Source organism: Perognathus longimembris, chromosome 3 (assembly GCF_023159225.1).
Source record: "Perognathus longimembris pacificus isolate PPM17 chromosome 3, ASM2315922v1, whole genome shotgun sequence".
Taxonomy (NCBI): Eukaryota; Metazoa; Chordata; class Mammalia; order Rodentia; family Heteromyidae; genus Perognathus; species Perognathus longimembris.
In genome coordinates, this window is record NC_063163.1 from 118,474,317 (window position 1) to 118,493,437 (window position 19,121).

Here is a 19,121-nt window from a genome sequence, read left to right on the forward strand (position 1 = left end):
GGAAGTCTCAGAGTCCCACCACCTATAGGCCTTCTGCTCTCTTCTGGCCTGGTTTTGGCTGCATTTGTCATTGCATTTCTTAAAAGAAAAGAGAAATATGATACCTTACAATAATTTTGATGCAATTAATTAAAACATTTATGATCTTCTGCATCAGGTTATTTCATAGCAAAGTAGATGACAAAAGATAGTTGTGTATGGCCTAGCAGAATAATTAATAAAATGTAATTCCTTTTCTTTTTCTGGAGTAGAGACATCTTTAGAATGAATTCAATAAATGGAATACTCCCTTTTGAAACTCTAATTGCTTCACTTAGCAGCTTTCAGTTCCCTTTCCTTTCCAGCACAGTTTTAGTTTTTGTTTCTTTCTTTCTTAATTTTTTTTAACTTAAATAAAATTAATGATTATAAAAAACTTAAATCTGAAGGCTGGAGATGGAGCTCAGTGGTAGAGGCTATAGCATGTCTAAGCCCTTGGGTTCAATCCCTAGCACTGGAAAACAAAATTAAATCCTAGGATTATAGCAGTGGATTACTTACCCAATAGCAAGGGTATAGCTAACAAACCAAGCATAAAGCATCCTGAGTATCAAAAACAGACACTTGACATGCCCAAAATCTGTGCATTATGTAGAGATTTCACATGTATCTACTCTTTAATGCCGATTCTAGACATTATAAAAGTGATTTCAAAGTGGAGTACCTTAGAAACAGCTGAAATAGAAAGGGAAGAGCAAAAGGAACTATTGGAGGCAGCATATAAGCTAGTAAAATAAGAGAGATGACTTTCTGAAAAGGAGTAATGAGACGGAAAGGCCTTAAAAGGTGCTTATACTTGCTGGGTATGGTTGTGAATTCCAGCCACTTGGTAGACTGATGCAAGAGGACTCTAGAGTTTGACGCCAAGTATTAAAGTATTAGACATTGTTCTTTCTTAGCAGTTATAACTATTTAGTGTAATAAAATAATTTTTGGGACCTTAGTACACTGTGGAATGACTGTTAATTTCATGGGAGTACTAAACTGGGAAACAAATGTCAAAACATATTTAAAAAATTTATTGAAAAGTCTAAAGAGTAGTTTTTTATATTTTTTTTCAAATTTTTATTATCAAACTGATGTACAGAGAGGTTACAGTTTCATACATTAGGCATTGGATACATTTCTTGTACTGTTTGTTACCTTGTCCCTCATACCCCCCTCCCTCCTCCCCCTTTCCCTTTCCCCCACTGAGGTGTTCAGTTCACTTACACCAAACAGTTTTGCAAGTATTGCTTTTGTAGTTGTCTTTTTTTACCCTGTGTCTCTCAATTTTGGTATTCCCTTACAATTTCCTACTTCTAATACCAGTATACACGGTTTCCAATATACTCAGATAAGATTACAGAGATAGTGTAGGTACAACCACAGGAAGGTGATACAAGAACATCATCAATAATAGAAGCTACAGATACAGATGGGATGTTGAAAATAGTTACAACTGTGATATAACAATCGTTTCCATAACATGGAGTTCATTTCACTTAGCATCATCTTATGTGTTCATAAGGGTATAGCTATTGGGCTGTTGTGATGCTCTGCTATGACTTGCCTAAACCTGTACTAATTATTCCCAATAAGGGAGACCATAGAGTCCATGTTTCTTTGGGTCTGGCTCACTTCACTTAGTATAATTTTTTCCAAGTCCTTCCATTTCCTTACAAATGGGGCAATGTCATTCTTTCTGATAGAGGCATAAAATTCCATTGTGTATATGTACCACATTTTCCTGATCCATTCGCCTACTGAGGGACATCTGGGTTGGTTCCAGATTCTAGCTATGACAAATTGTGGTGTGATGAACATTGTTGTGCCGGTGGCATTACTGTGATTTTGTTTGTGGTCTTTTGGATAGATAGCCAAAAGTGGGGCTGCTGGGTCATAGGAGAGCTCTATGTTTAGCCTTCTGAGGAATCTCCATACTGCTTGCCAGAGTGGCTTGAACCAGTTTACATTCCCACCAACAATGAAGTAGGGTTCCTTTTTGGCCACATCCCCTCCAACAATTGTTATTGTTAGTTTTCTTGATATATGACGTTCTTACTGGGGTGAGATGGAATCTCAATGTTGTTTTGATTTGCATTTCTTTTATGGCCAGTGATGTAGAGCACTTTTTCATGTCTCTTGGCCATTCTCATTTCCTCATCAGAGAAGTCTCTTTGTAAGTCTTTAGCCCACTTGATGAGGGGGCTATTGGTTCTTTGCGGTTTTGTTTTGGAAGAAGGTAATTTTTTTAGTTCTGCATATATTTTAGATATGAGGCCTTTGTCCGTTGAATAGCCAGTAAAGATCTTCTCCCAGTCTGTGGGCTTTCTGTTTATCTTGCGAGCTATGTCCTTTGCCGTGCAGAAGCTCTGCAGTTTGATGCAGTCCCATTTGTCCAACCTTTCTTTGATTTGTAGCCTTTCTGGGTCATTGTTAAGGAAGTTCCATCCTGCGCCAAGGAGCCCAAGTGTTTCTCCTACTCCTTCCTTTAGTGTTTTCAGGGTGTCTGTTTTGATTTCAAGATCTTTAATCCATTTGGAATTGATTTTGGTGCAGGGTGTTTTATTACTTAAGGATTGGTTATCCAGAAAAGCTGTTTAGGGCTGGGGATATGGCCTAGTGGCAAGAGTGCTTGCCTTGTATACATGAGGCCCTGGGTTCAATTCCCCAGCACCACATATACAGGAAATGGCCAGAAGTGGCACTGTGGCTCAAGTGGCAGAGTGCTAGCCTTGAGCAAAAAGAAGCCAGGGACAGTGCTCAGGCCCCAGGACTGGCAAAAAAAAAAAAAACACAAAACAAAACAAAAAAACACCCCAGAAAAGCTGTTTATGTGAAACAGTTTCTAGATAAATAGTTTATGTTTGCTGATGAGTCTTAGGTTATAATAAATTCTGTCTAGTTTTTTTCCCCTCCCTTTAATATGTCTAGTGAAAGTTTCAATTAAAACTCACTACTGTGATTGTTCTGCTATGTGGAATATTTTAGTTATATTCTTTCTGCAAAACTAACTTAAAACTTAGTTGTTATATTCTAGAATGTTAATTAAGTCCTGCCTAATTAGTATTGCACTAAAATTTAAAGATTTCAAAGACTGACATTTAATAAATTAGAGAACATAACCATCAGTAAGTGATTGGTATTATCCATCTCTGAACTAAGAAAATATCGTTGAGGTTCTAGACTGTATTTGCTTTTATGCAGTATCTGATCTTCTGAGTGGTGAACTGCAGTCTGAAAGTGCCTTGTTCTCCAATGTGGGGCACTCACAATGGAAATGCCAAATATATTCTTTTTCTGTAGAGACATGATGGGATTTCGTCATATAATGTGATTTTCTTAGATCTGTCATATTGCCAGGCCTGGTGGCACATGTCTGTAATCCTAACACTTAGAAGCTGAAGCAGGAAAGAATAAAGTCCATTTTTCTGCCAGCCTGGGGTACATGATGAATTTGAGGCTAACCAGGAATAAATATTTGATACACTATCTCAAAGTTTCTCATTAATGTCATTCCTTTCCCGCTTTCTCCTTTCCCTTCTTTTTCCTCTCTCCTTCTTGTCCCAAGCTGGTTCCTATGTAGCTCTCACTGTTCAGGGACGCCCACCTGGGTCGCCCCAGATTCCCCTTGCTGATTCTGAAGTAGAGCCATCGGCCATCGGACATATGTCTCCCATCATGTCTTCCCCTCATTCACCTGGAGCATCTGGGAACACGGAGAGGATCACCAGTCCTGTGCTGGTGGGGGTAAGGCCAGCAGCATTTTGGAGTCAAAGCTTAGTTATGTAGTATGCTTTATAGTGTTTTGAGGGATTGGCTAACAAAGTCAAGCAAGCGTAAGATTCTAGAAAATAATTTCCTAATATATGCGTTGCATTGTAATTTGGAATGATTATAGAACGTTGTCATGGCATATTTAATCAAGCAACTGTTAAACATCTGCCATGTTCAAATTAGTGTGTCACTCACAAAAATATAATTTAGATATCTCCTGTTGAAGGTTCTTGGCCATCTAAGGACTTGTGCTTTGAAAGGACAGTTTTTTGTGTGTGTGCCTATTTTGTTCACTATTGTGTCTTTAGTGCCTGAAATTTTGTTTGACATGATATAGGTGCTTAGAAAATCCTTGTTGATTGAAGTCAAGGCATGAGTGTGCAATTATGTATAATACAAAGGTAAAAAGTACTTATTATGGGGGGGAAACCCCCTAAATTCTATGAGGACTCAAAGGGGGAAGGAAAACACATCTAGTTACGCTGAGGAAGACCTTTATGGAAAGCTTTTATTCCAATTGAGCCTTGTAAAACAAGTAACATTTAAGTGGTGGTGACAGATTGGAAAGCAACTGAGGTAGAGGAAGTAGAACAAACAGAAACGAAGTGCCAAGAAAGTACTATTTTAGGAAGTTTTGAGGACTTTTGTTTAGCTGGTGCCTGTTAAGGAAGTTCATAGTCAGAGATGAGCGTGAGAACAGTACATCATCTATAGATCTTATGCAGCTGCCTGCCTGATTTACATGTAACTGGATAAGTAGTGAGAATCCATTAAACAGTGTTGTGAGCGAGGAAATGACATGACTATAACAAGATTATGGGAAGACAAAATTGGTAAACCATTGCAGGGTTGAGAAACAGAGAGATGAGTGGTTGTGAGTTGTCTCCTATTTCTTGCAGGAGGGATAGGGAGCTTATGCCCAACGTAGGGATCAATAGTAAAGACACAAGAGCAGTATAAAATATTGCTCTTGCACTTACACAACCTAACTTCTGCCACTAATGCTCTTGGGCTCAGTTTAGTGGTAGTAGAATAACAGGGTAGAAACTTCCCTGAACCTTTTGTCTTTTTAAATAATAAGTAAAGCTGTCTTCATGGCAGCCAGGAATGGAAGAAACCCCGAAAGAGCTGAGGCAGAATGCTGTCTATCTTGTTTTTTATATTTTAGCTTCTTTCTCTCTCTCTCCTGGTTGTTTGTTTATTTTTTTATCTTTCTCTAGGAGGAGAACAATGTGGTTCATAACCAGAAAGTAGAAATCTTGAGAAAAATGTTACAGAAAGAACAGGAACGGCTGCAGGTACTGAAGCTAGAGACGGGGCTCTTTGTAGGACAGTAAAAATGGGAGTGGGCCTAGTGGAGTTGGTGTGGATTGTAATCATGACTCAGTATAATTGTAACCCATGCTACCAGTTATTTTGTTGATTAATAATGGACTTTCCTATATTTTTATGATGTAAGTAATTCTCAAAATAATTTTATAACTTTTCCAGTTATTGCAGGAAGACTACAACCGAATGCCTGCCCAGAAATTGCTAAAAGAAATCCAAGAGGCCAGGAAGCACATCCCTCAGCTGCAAGAGCAGTTATCCAAAGCCACAGGCTCTGCACAGGTAGGATCGCTGTAGAGACAGCCACCCAGCCTGGTGCAGGAAAATTGCCTTCTGGGAATGTGTCGGAGATGTTGCAGTGGCCCTTTAAGAGCAGTTTTTCTAACACAGGACAACAGGATATCCTGTGTAGGATGTTGCACAAAAGTCAGTATGGGCTTCTGATTGTTTACTTGCTCACATTTCGTTTCTTTGTTCCACAGTCATTTGGAAAAGAATTGAGTGCTTTTTCTATGATGTGACAAAAGATAAAAATATATTTAGGTGAACGTAGTTAATTTTTGTGAGTCACTCTCTCATCTTAAGACAGAATGGCAGGCAGTTGATGCGTTTTGAAGTGGGGATCTAAGATTTTATAAAATGACAGGCATTGTATATACACCGACAAGCACGCTCCAATTTGTACAACAATGCTCTGAAGTTAGATCCTGTTCTTTTTCTCTACTTCCCATGTATACTTAGAGAAGCTTAGAGAGAGTAAGCAAATTGAGGTCATCTACCTCCAAAGTGAGAGGACTAGAATTCAGCCGGTGTGTTCGTGTATGCCTGTAATTCCAGCACTTAAAAGGCTGAGGCAAGAGTCTGATGTCTTCAAGGCACATGCATACTCAATGACTACATTTTTATTGTAGCTTTAAAGTACACATTATTAGAATTTGCTGAACAGGATAAATTAGGGAGATAATGGTATCATTAGAAAAACTCAAAATTGAATGCCAACCAGATATTTCATGATCATATTTATCATATACAACTTCTTATACTTCTTCTTAGAGGAGCATAGACAAATTGTCTACATATCTACGATGGGTAAAAGCTGATGAGTTGTCACTATTTTTTTTGCCAGGCTTGGGGCTTGGACTCAGGGCCTGAGCACTGTCCCTGGCTTCTTTTTGCTCAAGGCTAGCACTCTACCACTTGAGCCACAGTGCCACTTAGTGCTTTTTTTGGTTATATGGTACTGAAAAATCAAAACATAGGGCTTCACGTATATGAGGCAAGCACTCTACCACTAGGCCATATTCCCAGCCTGAGTTGTCACTATTCTTGAATCAGGTCTGAAGTGAAATCTACATGCTCATAGGGCTGATAGGATTCTTTCAGACCATGCAGCCTGGTCTGCTCATTTCCATGAGGCTGAGAAAACTAGGGCTCAAACTGGTTCGGTGACATCGTCAGGTTCACAAGGTTAGAAGTACCTCACTTCCTGGTCAGTGTACTTGTGTACTTTTCTTTTTTTGCCAGTCCTGGGGCTTGGACTCAGGGCCTGCACACTGTCCCTGGCTTCTTTTTGCTTAAGGCTAGCACTCTGCCACTTGAGCCACAGCGCCACTGCTGGCCATTTTCTGTATATGTGGCTTCATGTATGTGAGGCAAGTACTCTTGCCACTAGGCCATATCCCCAGCCCCTAAGTTCCATTTTGAATTTAGGCTTCAGTAGTGTTGATAGTTTTATATTGTTACTATTTGGCAAAGAGTATTCTTATCTATGAACAGTAAAAACATGGCTCCTCATTTAAAGCTTACAATAATTTATTTTATGGAATAGGTCCCAGAATTGGCAATTTATTGAAACTCAGCAGCATTGAAAGGAAATTAATGAAAAGTAATAGTATAATCACCTTAATACAATTAATAAAGTATTGGGGGGGTCTTTTTGCTATGTTTGGAAGTTGGAATTTTTACTGTCTTTACTAGAATACCACCATCCCAGTTTTTAGGATCATGCCATTTTAGGATTATAGAGATTATAGTTATTCATGCTTTTTACTGTAGGACTTTAAATATTTTGGATCACAGAGTAATATCAAAGTCTCTGTGTAGAAGAAATCGTGTCACTTATTTCTTTAAGCAGTTACTAATGAACCTTCTTGAGTATGTGTATGTGTGTGCGTGCGTTCACTCTTGTGCTTCTGTGATCTGTGTCAGGATGGAGCTGTAGTGACACCTTCCAGGCCTCTGGGGGATGCCCTAACAGTCAGCGAAGTAGACATGGATCCCATAGACGGACCCTACAGGACTGACTGGAGCAGTGGAGATACTTCTCGGCCTGGTAGCGACAATACAGATGTAAGCTTGAAGTTTCTAGAATTTTATCTATTGTATTCTTCCTTGCGGGCCCTCTCCGGATTTAATTTTGTGAATTAGAAGTGGTGTCTTTTTGTTTCTTCTTTACAATCTTCCTAGTCTTTAACATAGCGATGCGATGAGCTGAGACTCTGGACGCTGCTGTAGATGAGCTTTTAATTCCAGAGTTCACTTTTTCCCTCAGACACCCAGTGCCAAGGGTTTCTTTTGGGAGAATGGAATTTCCCAGCAGGCATCTTGTTTGTGGGTAGACAAGTTAATAATGCCAGTGCTTTTTCACTGAACTGAGAAGCCAACTGTTGATATCGTTAAGAGCACGTTAATATTCCATTTGTGGTCAGAGTGACTCAGTGTTGAGTGATGAGGTTCTCTGCCATTACAAAGAGGAAAAGCCTCCGTCCTGTTACGCAGGCTTCAGCTAAGTGTCCAGGCTCAGGAATCACACTTACTTGATTTACAACCCTGAGAATGACATGAACATGGGTATTTGTTTAGAAATATGTGACATTGATTGTAATGTGACATGATATTTAAATAAATACTGAAAGCTAAGTTCATCATCTTGTGCTCAGCATAAGTAGTATGTAATAATAGGAATAAAGACTTAAAAGTAGGTCACTTTCTTTAAAAGTGGTGAGGGAAGTAGACTGAGCCAGTGTTTTGTGGGTCAAAATCAAGTTAGTGGATTATGACTTGTATTTCTCCTAAAGACATGCATAGGAAGTATGGGGCTTTGTATGCAGAAGAGATGTTAGACCTTATGGTACACGCATGCGCACATATACAGACACGCCCCCCTCCCCACACAAGTGCTGGTGAATAATAGAATATTTCTCTAATTGTTAAAAAATTGTGCTTAAAAAATAATCAAAAGCCATCATTGTTAGTCTACCTTTTGAGGCTTAAGCCCAGTGATTTAGTTCCTCATACAAGGACAACCTGAGAACTCTTTTTGGAATGATGATAAGAATCTGGTGATGGAGGGCTGGGAACGTGGCTTAGTGGTAGAGTGCTTGCCTAGTATTCACCCAGCCCTGGGTTCGATTCCTCAATACCACATAAACAGAAAAAGCCAGAAGTGGCGCTGTGGCTCAAATGGTAAAGAGCTAGCCTTGAGCAAAAGAAGCTCAGAGACAGTGCCCAGGTCCTGAATTCAAGCCCCAGGACTGGCAAAAACAAAAACAACAACAAAAACTGGTGATTAGGTCAAAGATTTTAAAGGAAACTTATACTTTTGATTCAAGGAAAAGAATTCTCATAGCCACCACTTTATCAGGCACACATACCATACAGGTCTACATTTCTTAGCCAGCTCTCAGAACTCTGTTTTTCCTTATCTCATTTTAGGAATCTATTGGAATGAACTGAATTTTTTTTCTCTTTAAAAAATTTATTTAGAGTCCTAAGAGTGGTCTGAAAGAGAAAATTTATCTAGAGGAAAACCCAGAGAAAAGTGACTCAATTCAGGACTCTGTGAGTATGAAGTCCATGCAGTGAGTATTGTCTTTACCCTCCCCCGACTTCCCTCATGCTCCCCTCTCCCCCTCTCAACCGCCCTGCAGTGTGCAGACTGCTCCACAACAAAGAGTTATTTTGTCTAGAATACCAACAGTGACAATGTTGAGAAGCCCTGCATTACGACTTATGAAAATGAATTTAAAAAAAAAAACCCAAATGGTTCAGTGACAGCTTTCAGTTATGTCGCACTCATGGAAATCTGAAGGCGTGTTAACCTCTGTGGTAACTTACTTTCTTCTGTGGTACTGTGCTTGAACTCAGCCTTGTGCTTGATAGACAGATGCTCTACCCTGTGAGCCACGCCCTCAGCCTTTTGTTTCTTATTTTTCAGGCATGGTTTCACATTATACCTACTATGGTCCCGCTAATTATGCTTTCCATGTAGCCAGGATGGTAGCTCGGAGCACCCCTCCCAGTTTATCACACAGCCAGCCTCTTAGACTGGGCTCACCTCAGACTCTCATCTTCACTATCTCTGCCTCTCAAGTACAGAGGGGAGCTATTATGCTTGGCCTTCGATGCTAACTTTGTCTTAGCAATTTTTTTTTTTTTTTTGCTTGTCTCCGGGCTTGGACTCAGTGCCTGGGCACTGTCCCTGAGCCTCTTTGTGCTCAAGACTAGTACTCTATCACTTGAGCCACAGTGGCACATCTGGCCTTTTCTGAGTAGTTTATTAGAGATAAGCACCTTGGGAACTTTCCTACCCACCCTGGCTTTAAACTATGATCTTCAGCTCTCAGCCTCCCGAATAGCTAGGATTACAGGTGTAACCACAGGCACTCAGCTGTCCTATCAATTATATTGTCTGCCTGCCTGCCTGCCTTCCCTCTCATCCCTCCCCCTCCCCCTTCCCCTCCCCTCTCCCTCCCCCTTTTGCCCTTCTTCCCTCCCTCCTCCCTCCCTTCCTCTCCCTCTCTCCTCTCTCTCTCCAATATTGGAGTTTGAGTTTAGGCAGATACCTATCCTTTTTTTTTTTTTTTTTTTTAGGATATAGTCTTGCTTTGCTGGCTGTCCTGGACTGTTTTCCTATTTATTACACTTCCCACAGTAGCTGAGTTTGATACTGGACATTTAATTCTAACTTGATGCCCATTCATGAATAATAAGAGCAGACTTTTGGAGAAAAGGAAATAAAGGCTTACTCATTTTGTCTGGAGAAATAAGACCCACACATACTAGTATCTCTAGATAAAAAGCACAGTCTAGTCCTGAGGGAGGGCAGGTTTTCATAGAAGAGCCCAGGAGCCCGGGCTTCTGGGTGTATGTGCTAAGGCTTGACCTCTGCTTAGGAGGTAGTTTTCTTTCCCTGTGTGCTGCTGGTAGTCTCCAGAGCTGTACTCTTTCTTGTCCTGAGGTTCCTCGGTTCCTATGGTCAGCAGTGTAAGGAGGGGAGGAGAGTGGCCTTGCCTCCAGACATCCTTGAGTTCATTCACATGAGGCTGGGTGAAAAGGAGGTAGAATAATCATAAAGAAAAGAAACGTGCGAATGAAAGTGTGGTGGTCAATTAAATTACAGTTGGTGAGCTTATTTAGGCGTTTGTTCCTGTAGAACAGGAGAAACATGCCACCAAACCCAGCTTTTTTTCTTGAGGTTGGGGGGTGGGGTGCACGTCTCAGGACATTTTCCTGGCCAGCCTCAAACTGTAATCTTCCACATCTCTTCTTGTCAAGTAGCTAGGATTAAAAACTGTAACAAGGGGGCTGGGGATATGGCCTAGTGGCAAGAGTGTCTGACTCATATACATGAGGCCCTGGGTTCGATTCCCCAGCACCACATATACAGAAAATGGCCAGAAGTGGCGCTGTGGCTCAAGTGGCAGAGTGCTAGCCTTGAGCAAAAAGAAGCCAGGGGCAGTGCTCAGGCCCAGAGTCCAAGCCCCAGGACTGGCAAAAAACAAAACAAAACAAAAAAACTGTAACAGGGTGTAGGCATTTATGAATTAATCAATGAAGCATAAAGGACGTAATTAGAAACAGATAACCAAGGCTATAGTGAGTAAAGTGTGTTCGCTATTTGCATGGAGAATGTGAGTCAATACGGTTATAGTGGTTTTCTCTACCAGAGCGGCTCCTGTCATTGAGAATTGGAGCACTCTTTTGAAAATAAAGTATTTCAAAGAAAACAGGAAGAAATCCCAGTGATTAAATGATCCACGTCTTTTGGCTGGGCTGGCTTTGTCTCTCAGTTTGAATCTAGGTAATAGTTCTGTTCCTTTTCTCTAATTTCCAGGATGCTCTGTCAATCGTCAGCAGTCCCTCCACCCGTGTCACGCCTCATATCATTGGGGCAGAAGATGATGATTTTGGTACTGAACACGAACAGGTGATGACAAAAAAAATTAACATTTTGAGATGTCTGGGTTTTTTCGTAAAAATAAACACTTTCTGGAAATTAAAGTAACATTTGTAAGGATTGGTAGCTAAATCTTAGGATCAGTAGTCCATTGGATTAGCTGCTTATTTGAGCTTTGACCACTAAAGATGCTTTTAAAGGTGATGATAATAATTAAGTCATTTGATATATACCTAAATGTTTCATTTTGTTTGGGGAGTATGATATTATGTATATTACAAATGAAAATTTTTTGAATCAGTTATTCATTAATGATGGAAATATAATTGATTTACTTCCTTTAAAATAATTATTGGGGCTGGGAATGTGGCTTAGTGATAGAGTGCTTGCCTAGCATGCATGAAGTCCTGGGTTCGATTCCTCAGCATCACATAACTAGAAAAGGCCAGAAGTGGCTCTGTGGTTCAAGTGGTAGATCGCTAGCCTTGAGCAAAAGAAGCTCAGGGACAGTGCCCAGGCCCTGAGTTCAAGCCTCAGGACTGGCAAAAAAAAAAAAAAATTGGCTTAATTCTTGTCTGTGTATCTTGTCTTGTATCTTGTCCGTGATCTTGCAAAATTCACTTAGTACTTCAAGAAGTTTTTAAAATAAGTCTTTTACAGGAATTTAAGAAGTTATGTTACTAAAAGCATACCATTTCATTTTCCACTGATGTTATTATGATTAGTTTGAAAGAAAAGGAAAATTAGCTATTTCATTATTGAGCCAAAAATATTTACATTTTAGAAATGTTATCAAACTATTTTTGCTAATCATCTCCTAAACTTCCATTCTCCCCAAGTGTTATACTTTCTACTCTCAAGAGATGACTAATTTTTGCAAGAAATTCCATAGCCTATGTTGCTAGTAAACTTTAGTGAGTTTTAGGATGCTAATTTTTTTTTTTTTTTTTTTTTTTTTTTTTTTACAAAACAAAGAGTTGTGTCAGCTTTCTGTCACTGTGGCAAAATTCCCAATTAAAAGAATAATTCTAAAGAAGAAAGGTTTGGACTCGTGGCACTTGAGCTGAGCTAGCTGACTACATTGCTTGTAGTTTTGTGACAAGGCAGAAACGTAGCAGAATGTGGTGGAGTAAAGCGGCTTACCTGATGGAGGCCAGGAAGCAGAGAAAACAAGAGTGGAGGGTCTCAGCCTGGAGACTGCCTACAGGCTCCTACTTCCTCCAGCACAGCCCTACCTTCTGAGGTTTCTTCCACCTCCCAGCAGTCCACAGTTAGGGACTAAGCTCTCAATACATGGGCCTTTGGAGAACATCTCAGATCTGAACCCTAATAGGAGACTGAAGTGAAATTTGGATAGTTAGAGTCAACTGACCTTATTGTGTATTCATATGAGAGAGTTTGTTGTATAATTGTCTTTTTTCCCCTCTAGATCAATGGGCAGTGCAGCTGCTTCCAGAGCATTGAACTGCTGAAATCGCGACCTGCTCACTTGGCTGTTTTCTTGCACCATGTAGTTTCACAATTTGACCCTGCAACATTGGTAATATATTTTACAATTTAGCTGGTTCAGAGTCCTGGTGTTATTGATTCACATGCTATAGGACTTTTCATGTCTGTAAGATGGACAGGCTTGTTTTCCAAACATTTAAGAATAGATACAAAAGATAGTTAAAATGTTACTAATGAAAAATTTAAAGATTTGATTACATAGTAATACCTTCTTTGTTGGTGGTAACCTCCTTGCTTATTGGGGATCTGGCAAATTACTCCTTATGGGATTCTTCACTTTGTCTCTCTTCTTTCCTTCTCTGACAGCTCTGTTACCTCTACTCAGACCTGTATAAACAGACGAATTCGAAGGAAACTCGTCGTGTCTTCCTGGAGTTTCATCAGTTCTTCCTGGACAGGGCTGCGGTGAGTTGCCAGGTTATGATCTCTGCTTTAGTTCATTGACTTCATTGGCCTGGCCTCAGTTCCAGCTTCCCACCTCTGTTTTTGGAATATCCATATTATATTTCAATTATTGATTATTCTTGACTTTTTATCATTTGGGAATTAATTTTGTATATATGAATTCTCAGAGTAGGTTTTAAGGGATTAGATATGTATATTTGGGTCTTTGCATAATTAGAATGAGAGAATGAAAAAGAGAACACACCTATGATGGACAAATGTATTAGGATCCAAGGTATCATTCTTATATAATTGGTCTCTGGGTGACCTCTTTGAATCTTAGAAGCACAAATTTAACTAAAAAGTGGTAACAAAAAGCTCTCACACTGAAATAATACTGATGAGTTATTTTACCAAAAGTAGAAATGTTAGTAAAGCCTTTAAACTTTGTTTTATGAGCCCTGCTATGGGTAATAGCTGTCTGCCTTGAATGACTGTGCTGCATGGCCTTGCTCTAACAGTTATGCAAGTCTCTTGGATGACTGCTCTGGGCTTCTCTCCTGTAGCCTGAGTCACTTCCTTTCCTAACCTTGTCTCAGCTGACTGACTACCTTGCACTTTGTATGGGAAATGTCAAGTATAGAGAAAGGAACTTCTACCAAACATGTCAGTTCACTTCCATCCCACCGTGGCCTCTCCCCTTTCCCTCCAAGCTGTTAAGGAATGCTATGTCCTTTGTTCAGGATCCTTTGTTCTCCCTTTTTACCTGTCCAGCGAAGACCAGCTCAGGCAGTTATCTCCTCTTCCTCCTCCATCAGTGTTTTTTTGTTTGTTTGGTTTGCTTTCTTTTTAGTTAATTATATTAGCATGTAAATATTGTTATTTGTTTTATATCAAGACAAACACATTCAAACAGATATTGTGCCTTTATTTGTATTTTGTTTTGTATTTCTTCTTTTATTTTATTGGTATTTCTTACATTGTCACCTGCACACTCCCCCATTGCTAAATACAGTTGCCATCCTCTTCTCAGCGAGGCCTTCGCTGTAACCAGTATACTTTCTGTCATGTCTTCTATGACGTTTTTGGGTATTGATTTTGGTTATATATTTTGATATGTAATCTCTACTGTTGCAAGTATTTTTGTTCTGTTTGTATGCTGTTGTGCCCCAACTTTGAACCGTTCCTGGCAAAGACTGGTGACCCAGACACTTAGGAAATGAATTGTAGTTCTGGTTACATAGCTGTTGTTTAAAACATTGCAAATTAATTTTTTTATTAATGTCATGAAGAACAATGTCATGAAGAAAGACAGTATATTTAAATACATTTCAGTTAGCATTTCTTTTTCTTCTGGTTGTTTGAGTTCCCTCCCTCCCTCCTTCCCTCCTTCCCTTTATCCTGGGGTTTAAACTCTGGGCCTTGCACTTACTGAGCCATGCCTCCAGTCCTGTTTTTTACTGGCTATTTTTTAATATAGGTGCTTTGTATACTTTTAGACTTAGCGTAGTTGCTAGGATCACAGGCACATGCCAACATATCCAGCTTCCCTTTGAGAACCCTGAGTCTCTTGCACTTTTCAGTGCATACTGGCATAGTATATGACCCCGCCCATGTGGCCTCGCCCATAGCTTGGGAGGGCAGGCACTCACCACCATGTCTGCTGTATGTTGAGAAGGGGTCTTGCCAGGGGTCTGGGCCAGCCTTGAATTGCAATCCTACAGTTTTCAACCTCCCTCTTCACTAGTTTCATCTCTTAAGAGAGCCTCTGGCTACAGTGAAACTTTATATATTGCTGCCCATGAGTGTAAGAAGAATCCTGATTGGTTAATGTGGCAGGTTATTTTATGCTCTAGGTCATATTTATTTCATATAACACAAATATGCTTTTATATCCTTTTGGGGGGTATTGTTATTAGAAATACTTTTAAGAAAGTGGTTATTTGAGTTACTTCTTGGCAACTTTTGTTAAAGATAAAGTTTTGAAGTCCATTTCACTTTTTTTTTTTTTTTAAGACACTTCTTATATTGAGGCAGGTCCTCATTCTGTAGACCAAGCTGGCCGTGAACTAGTAATTCTGCTGCCTCAGCCTCCTCCTGAATGCTGGGATTACAGGCATGGACACCATGCTTGGCCATTTCAATACTTTTAAAATGAATATAAAAGATCTTAAAAGTTTTTAGCAGTCACTTATTTTTCAGACTTAAAACTTCAGATCTTTGTAGGAATTTTTAAATTTCTGAAAGCGTATGACTTAAATAGGTATATAATAATAAAAGCATAACAAAGCTACGAGTTCCTCTAAATACAAAATGATAAAAGTTATCCTACATATGATGGAGGAAAGGAATAATAATTTGGTAATAGGACCAAAAACTGCAGATTCATGGGGGAAGTACTACCTAAAAGGAAGTCAATTCTAAGAAAGTCACCTTAATTCAATAGTAAGAACTACAGATGGTTACTGGAAGTGTAACTCTGAAAACTCAGTGTTAACCTCTAGCACTTTCTTACTCCAGGTGTGACCACTAAGCGGTTAAAATTTTACATAGGAAAACAGTGAGATACAGTGTGGCTTGTAGGGTAAGAATCTCAAATCCAGGAAATAAAAATCATAGTTACACATGGGTCAGTTACATATGGGTCCTGTGATAATATATACACAGTTTTGGTTTTGCTTGTCCTGATTCAAATAATGTAGAATAGATTATGTTGACCAATATTTCTAGAATGCCAAAGCCAATGGTGAAGCATTCATTCATTCATTTGTCTAGTGAAAGAATTGTAGCTATTTCCTTGATAATATAATATGATATTGAGAAAGGGCTTGTTACTTAATTTAAACAATGGGCCATTCCAGGGCTGTGAGCTCTAAAATGAGCTTGAATGTGTCTGTGAGAGCGCATCTGCATCCAGGTTGTATCTTTCACCTCCTACAAGTATCATGCACCTTTAGTGCTGTCTTACCTTTTGTTTGTGTTTTGTTTTAGCACCTGAAAGTCTCTGTTCCTGAGGAAATATCTCTGGATCTAGGTAAGTTTGGAGCATTGGTATCTTGAACAATTACATTTCTGTAGACATGTGGCTCAGATAAGCTCAGGAGGTTTTAATTGTCACTAGGTGGCTGGTTTAATGGCCTGGAAGACAGATAGAAAGAAAATCTATAATAAGGCTAAGGCCAACTGAAATCTGAATTCTGATCATGCGCTGAAGCCTTCTTTCTATGCTCCATGTTAAATTTGTTCCAGTGGAACTGCTGTGTTGTCGGTTACACGTTACTTGGAACATACCTTTAGAGCAGATCATCCTTTTCTTTCTCTTTATGCAGAAAAGAGAAGACCTGAGCTTATTCCTGAGGATCTACATCGCCACTATATCCAAACTATGCAAGAAAAAGTCCACCCCGAAGTTCAGAGGCACTTGGAGGATTTTCGGTAAGCTTGTTGGTAGATAAGTCCTGATACATAGTCAGTCTCAGTTTCACTTTGCTTTTTAGGTAGGGAACAGTTATCCTTTGCAGTAGGTGAATTCTCTAAGGCATACTGAGCATCTGAAGTTGAAGGGTTGGAGTGGAATTGAAAGTAAAGTCTCCAGCCTGGGTACTCAGTGCTTGGGGTCTGCACTGTGCCTGTGCTCGGTGCTTCCTCATGACTGTGTCTCCCTCAGTCAGCATGGCTGACTCTGTAGTCTGAGCACCTCTTGATGACGGTGTCTCCTTGGGACTGATCCTACTCGGCTCCTTCACGATTTTGTCTCCCTGGGGCTGGCTGTACAGTCTCCTCCTTCCGATACCCCAGGTGATGAGGGCCCAGAAGTAGAAAGCTGACTTTTTCTGCCTATTCCTAGACATTTGTAGCTTATAAAGACTCTGCTGAAACTTTTCAGAGGGACCTGCTGCTCTAGGCTGCTTTAGCAGATCTCTCTTGTTCCTTTTAGGCAGAAACGCAGTATGGGGCTGACTTTGGCTGAAAGTGAGCTGACTAGACTTGATGCGGAGCGAGACAAGGACCGGCTAGCTCTGGAGAAGGAGCGGGCATGTGCAGAGCAGATCGTTGCTAAAATTGAAGAAGTGTTGTAAGTCATGGAGGCACATGTGGCAATGGTTACTAGGCTTAAAATAGTCTTCAAATGTGCTTGAAAGGCTGGTCAAGTTGTATAGAGATGGACCTGTATTAAAGTTCTTATGTTCCCTTTTCTGAGTGTTGGTCAGTGAATAACTCTGAAACTTGCAGTTGGTGATCAAAACCAGGCAAATACTTGGGTTGGTTTTAATTCATTAGAAATGTCTCTTGCTGTAAAATATGTATAGTTATGTTATGATAATGAATGTGAAAACGGTGTAGGTGCTGGGGAGATTTTTTTGTTTTGTACTTTATTATAGATGACAGATTTACATTGGGGCACAAAATATTAGCTCTGCTCCACTGTTTGTGAGTTTAAGAGCAACTGTTTTTGTAAGCTTAAATATTTCATTTTTAAACATTTTTACTTTTAGGATGACTGCCCAGGCTGTAGAAGAAGAAAAGAGGTAAGATAAATGAATCCTTCTTCCTTGACTTTTAAGCAGTTCTCCCTGCAGCTGAGAATGGTCATTTCTTAAACTTATACATGTAGACTGTGGGCTCCCTCTGGTGGCCTGCATTTTATTTGTGTACTGTTCTAGTGTCTTTTGAGTTTGACTCCTTTCCTGTGTGGAAACGAATGATAGTTATGAATAGAAAGCTCTCTATTTATTTATTTTTCTTGGTTAATTTCCAGAATTCCAACATTAGGGTTTTGGAAATCATTTGATGTCTTTGTTCTGGCTAACCTCCCCCCTCAGAAGTCTCATTTTCTATAATCCTTTCTCTCTAGTTCCACAATGCAGTATGTGATTCTCATGTATATGAAACATTTGGGAGTCAGAGTGAAAGAACCTCGAAATTTGGAACACAAGCGGGGTCGAATTGGATTTCTCCCAAAAATCAAGGTAAGACTGGAATAATAGACCTGACACGTGACTGTGTTTGCCTTCGTTAAGTTTTCTAAATCATCCTGTTAGCACTGGGCATGATGATAGGCATAAAATGTAGTCCCTGTTCCCCAGAAGTTCAAAATCGAGTGAGAAATCCAAACATGCAAGCTTAGTATTACCGAATGTGAAGAGGGAAAACAGCAGTTTATCCGGAGTACCACCTGCAACTTTCTTCAGGAAAGTTTAGGACTTTCTTCATTTTTGTATCTTCAGTTTTAGCACACTGCTTTCCACACATTATAAAAGCATTAGATGAATGGCTTAGAATGAACTCCTGGGAAATGTAATTTTGTCCACAAGCTCCTGGTAAACTGCTTTTTTATTTTCCAAAATTTCATCTCCATAGGGTTTGTGCAGATCCTTGAGTTTGAGGTGTCCTCAGAACTGTGTGGCAGCTTCTGCTGAGCATGCACATGCATATTTTCATTTTCACTGAACCCATGTCCGAATTGCATTTCTGTGTTTAAGAGCAGCAAAAGAAACCCACTCTCCTAGGTATCTCTTATGTCTTAGCTCTCTCCTTGTACCTCAATGTAGCAAAGTATGAAGAAAGACAGAGAAGGCGAAGAGAAAGGGAAGCGGAGAGGATTCCCCAGCATCCTGGGACCTCCAAGGAGACCAAGCCGACACGACAACAGTGCAAGTATGTCGCTCCTCTCACCCACCCCTCCTAGGCCTGTAGCCCATGTGCGGGGATGACTGCTCTTGCCATGGTGCTGCTGGACAACTTGTGCCTTGTTCCAGTGTTGTTTCTGAACTAAGTGCCCCATGTCATTCTAAACTGGTCATAAACATCGTGATTAATGGCAGTATTCTTCCACATGGCCAAACAGTTTGTTATTTACCTCTTCTGATTTGTTTGCATTAAAATTTCTTGTGCTTATGGATCATTCCGCCATTTTCTCTCT

General features: G+C 39.9%; 1 protein-coding gene across 3 annotated transcripts in view; it reads left to right on the forward strand.

Moving 5' to 3' along the window:
* Positions 1 to 19,121, forward strand: part of Arhgef12 (Rho guanine nucleotide exchange factor 12) — a 108,386-nt gene that overhangs the window by 64,712 nt on the left and 24,553 nt on the right. For all 3 annotated transcript variants that reach the window (XM_048344000.1, XM_048344001.1, XM_048344003.1), the window contains 14 exons: positions 3,593 to 3,771; positions 5,019 to 5,096; positions 5,290 to 5,409; positions 7,336 to 7,476; positions 8,893 to 8,967; positions 11,243 to 11,335; positions 12,735 to 12,845; positions 13,121 to 13,219; positions 16,190 to 16,232; positions 16,528 to 16,633; positions 17,136 to 17,273; positions 17,695 to 17,727; positions 18,054 to 18,168; positions 18,751 to 18,856. In XM_048344000.1, the coding sequence (XP_048199957.1) occupies positions 3,593 to 3,771; positions 5,019 to 5,096; positions 5,290 to 5,409; positions 7,336 to 7,476; positions 8,893 to 8,967; positions 11,243 to 11,335; positions 12,735 to 12,845; positions 13,121 to 13,219; positions 16,190 to 16,232; positions 16,528 to 16,633; positions 17,136 to 17,273; positions 17,695 to 17,727; positions 18,054 to 18,168; positions 18,751 to 18,856 (1,437 nt within the window). The remainder of the gene's footprint in view (positions 1 to 3,592; positions 3,772 to 5,018; positions 5,097 to 5,289; positions 5,410 to 7,335; positions 7,477 to 8,892; positions 8,968 to 11,242; positions 11,336 to 12,734; positions 12,846 to 13,120; positions 13,220 to 16,189; positions 16,233 to 16,527; positions 16,634 to 17,135; positions 17,274 to 17,694; positions 17,728 to 18,053; positions 18,169 to 18,750; positions 18,857 to 19,121) is intronic.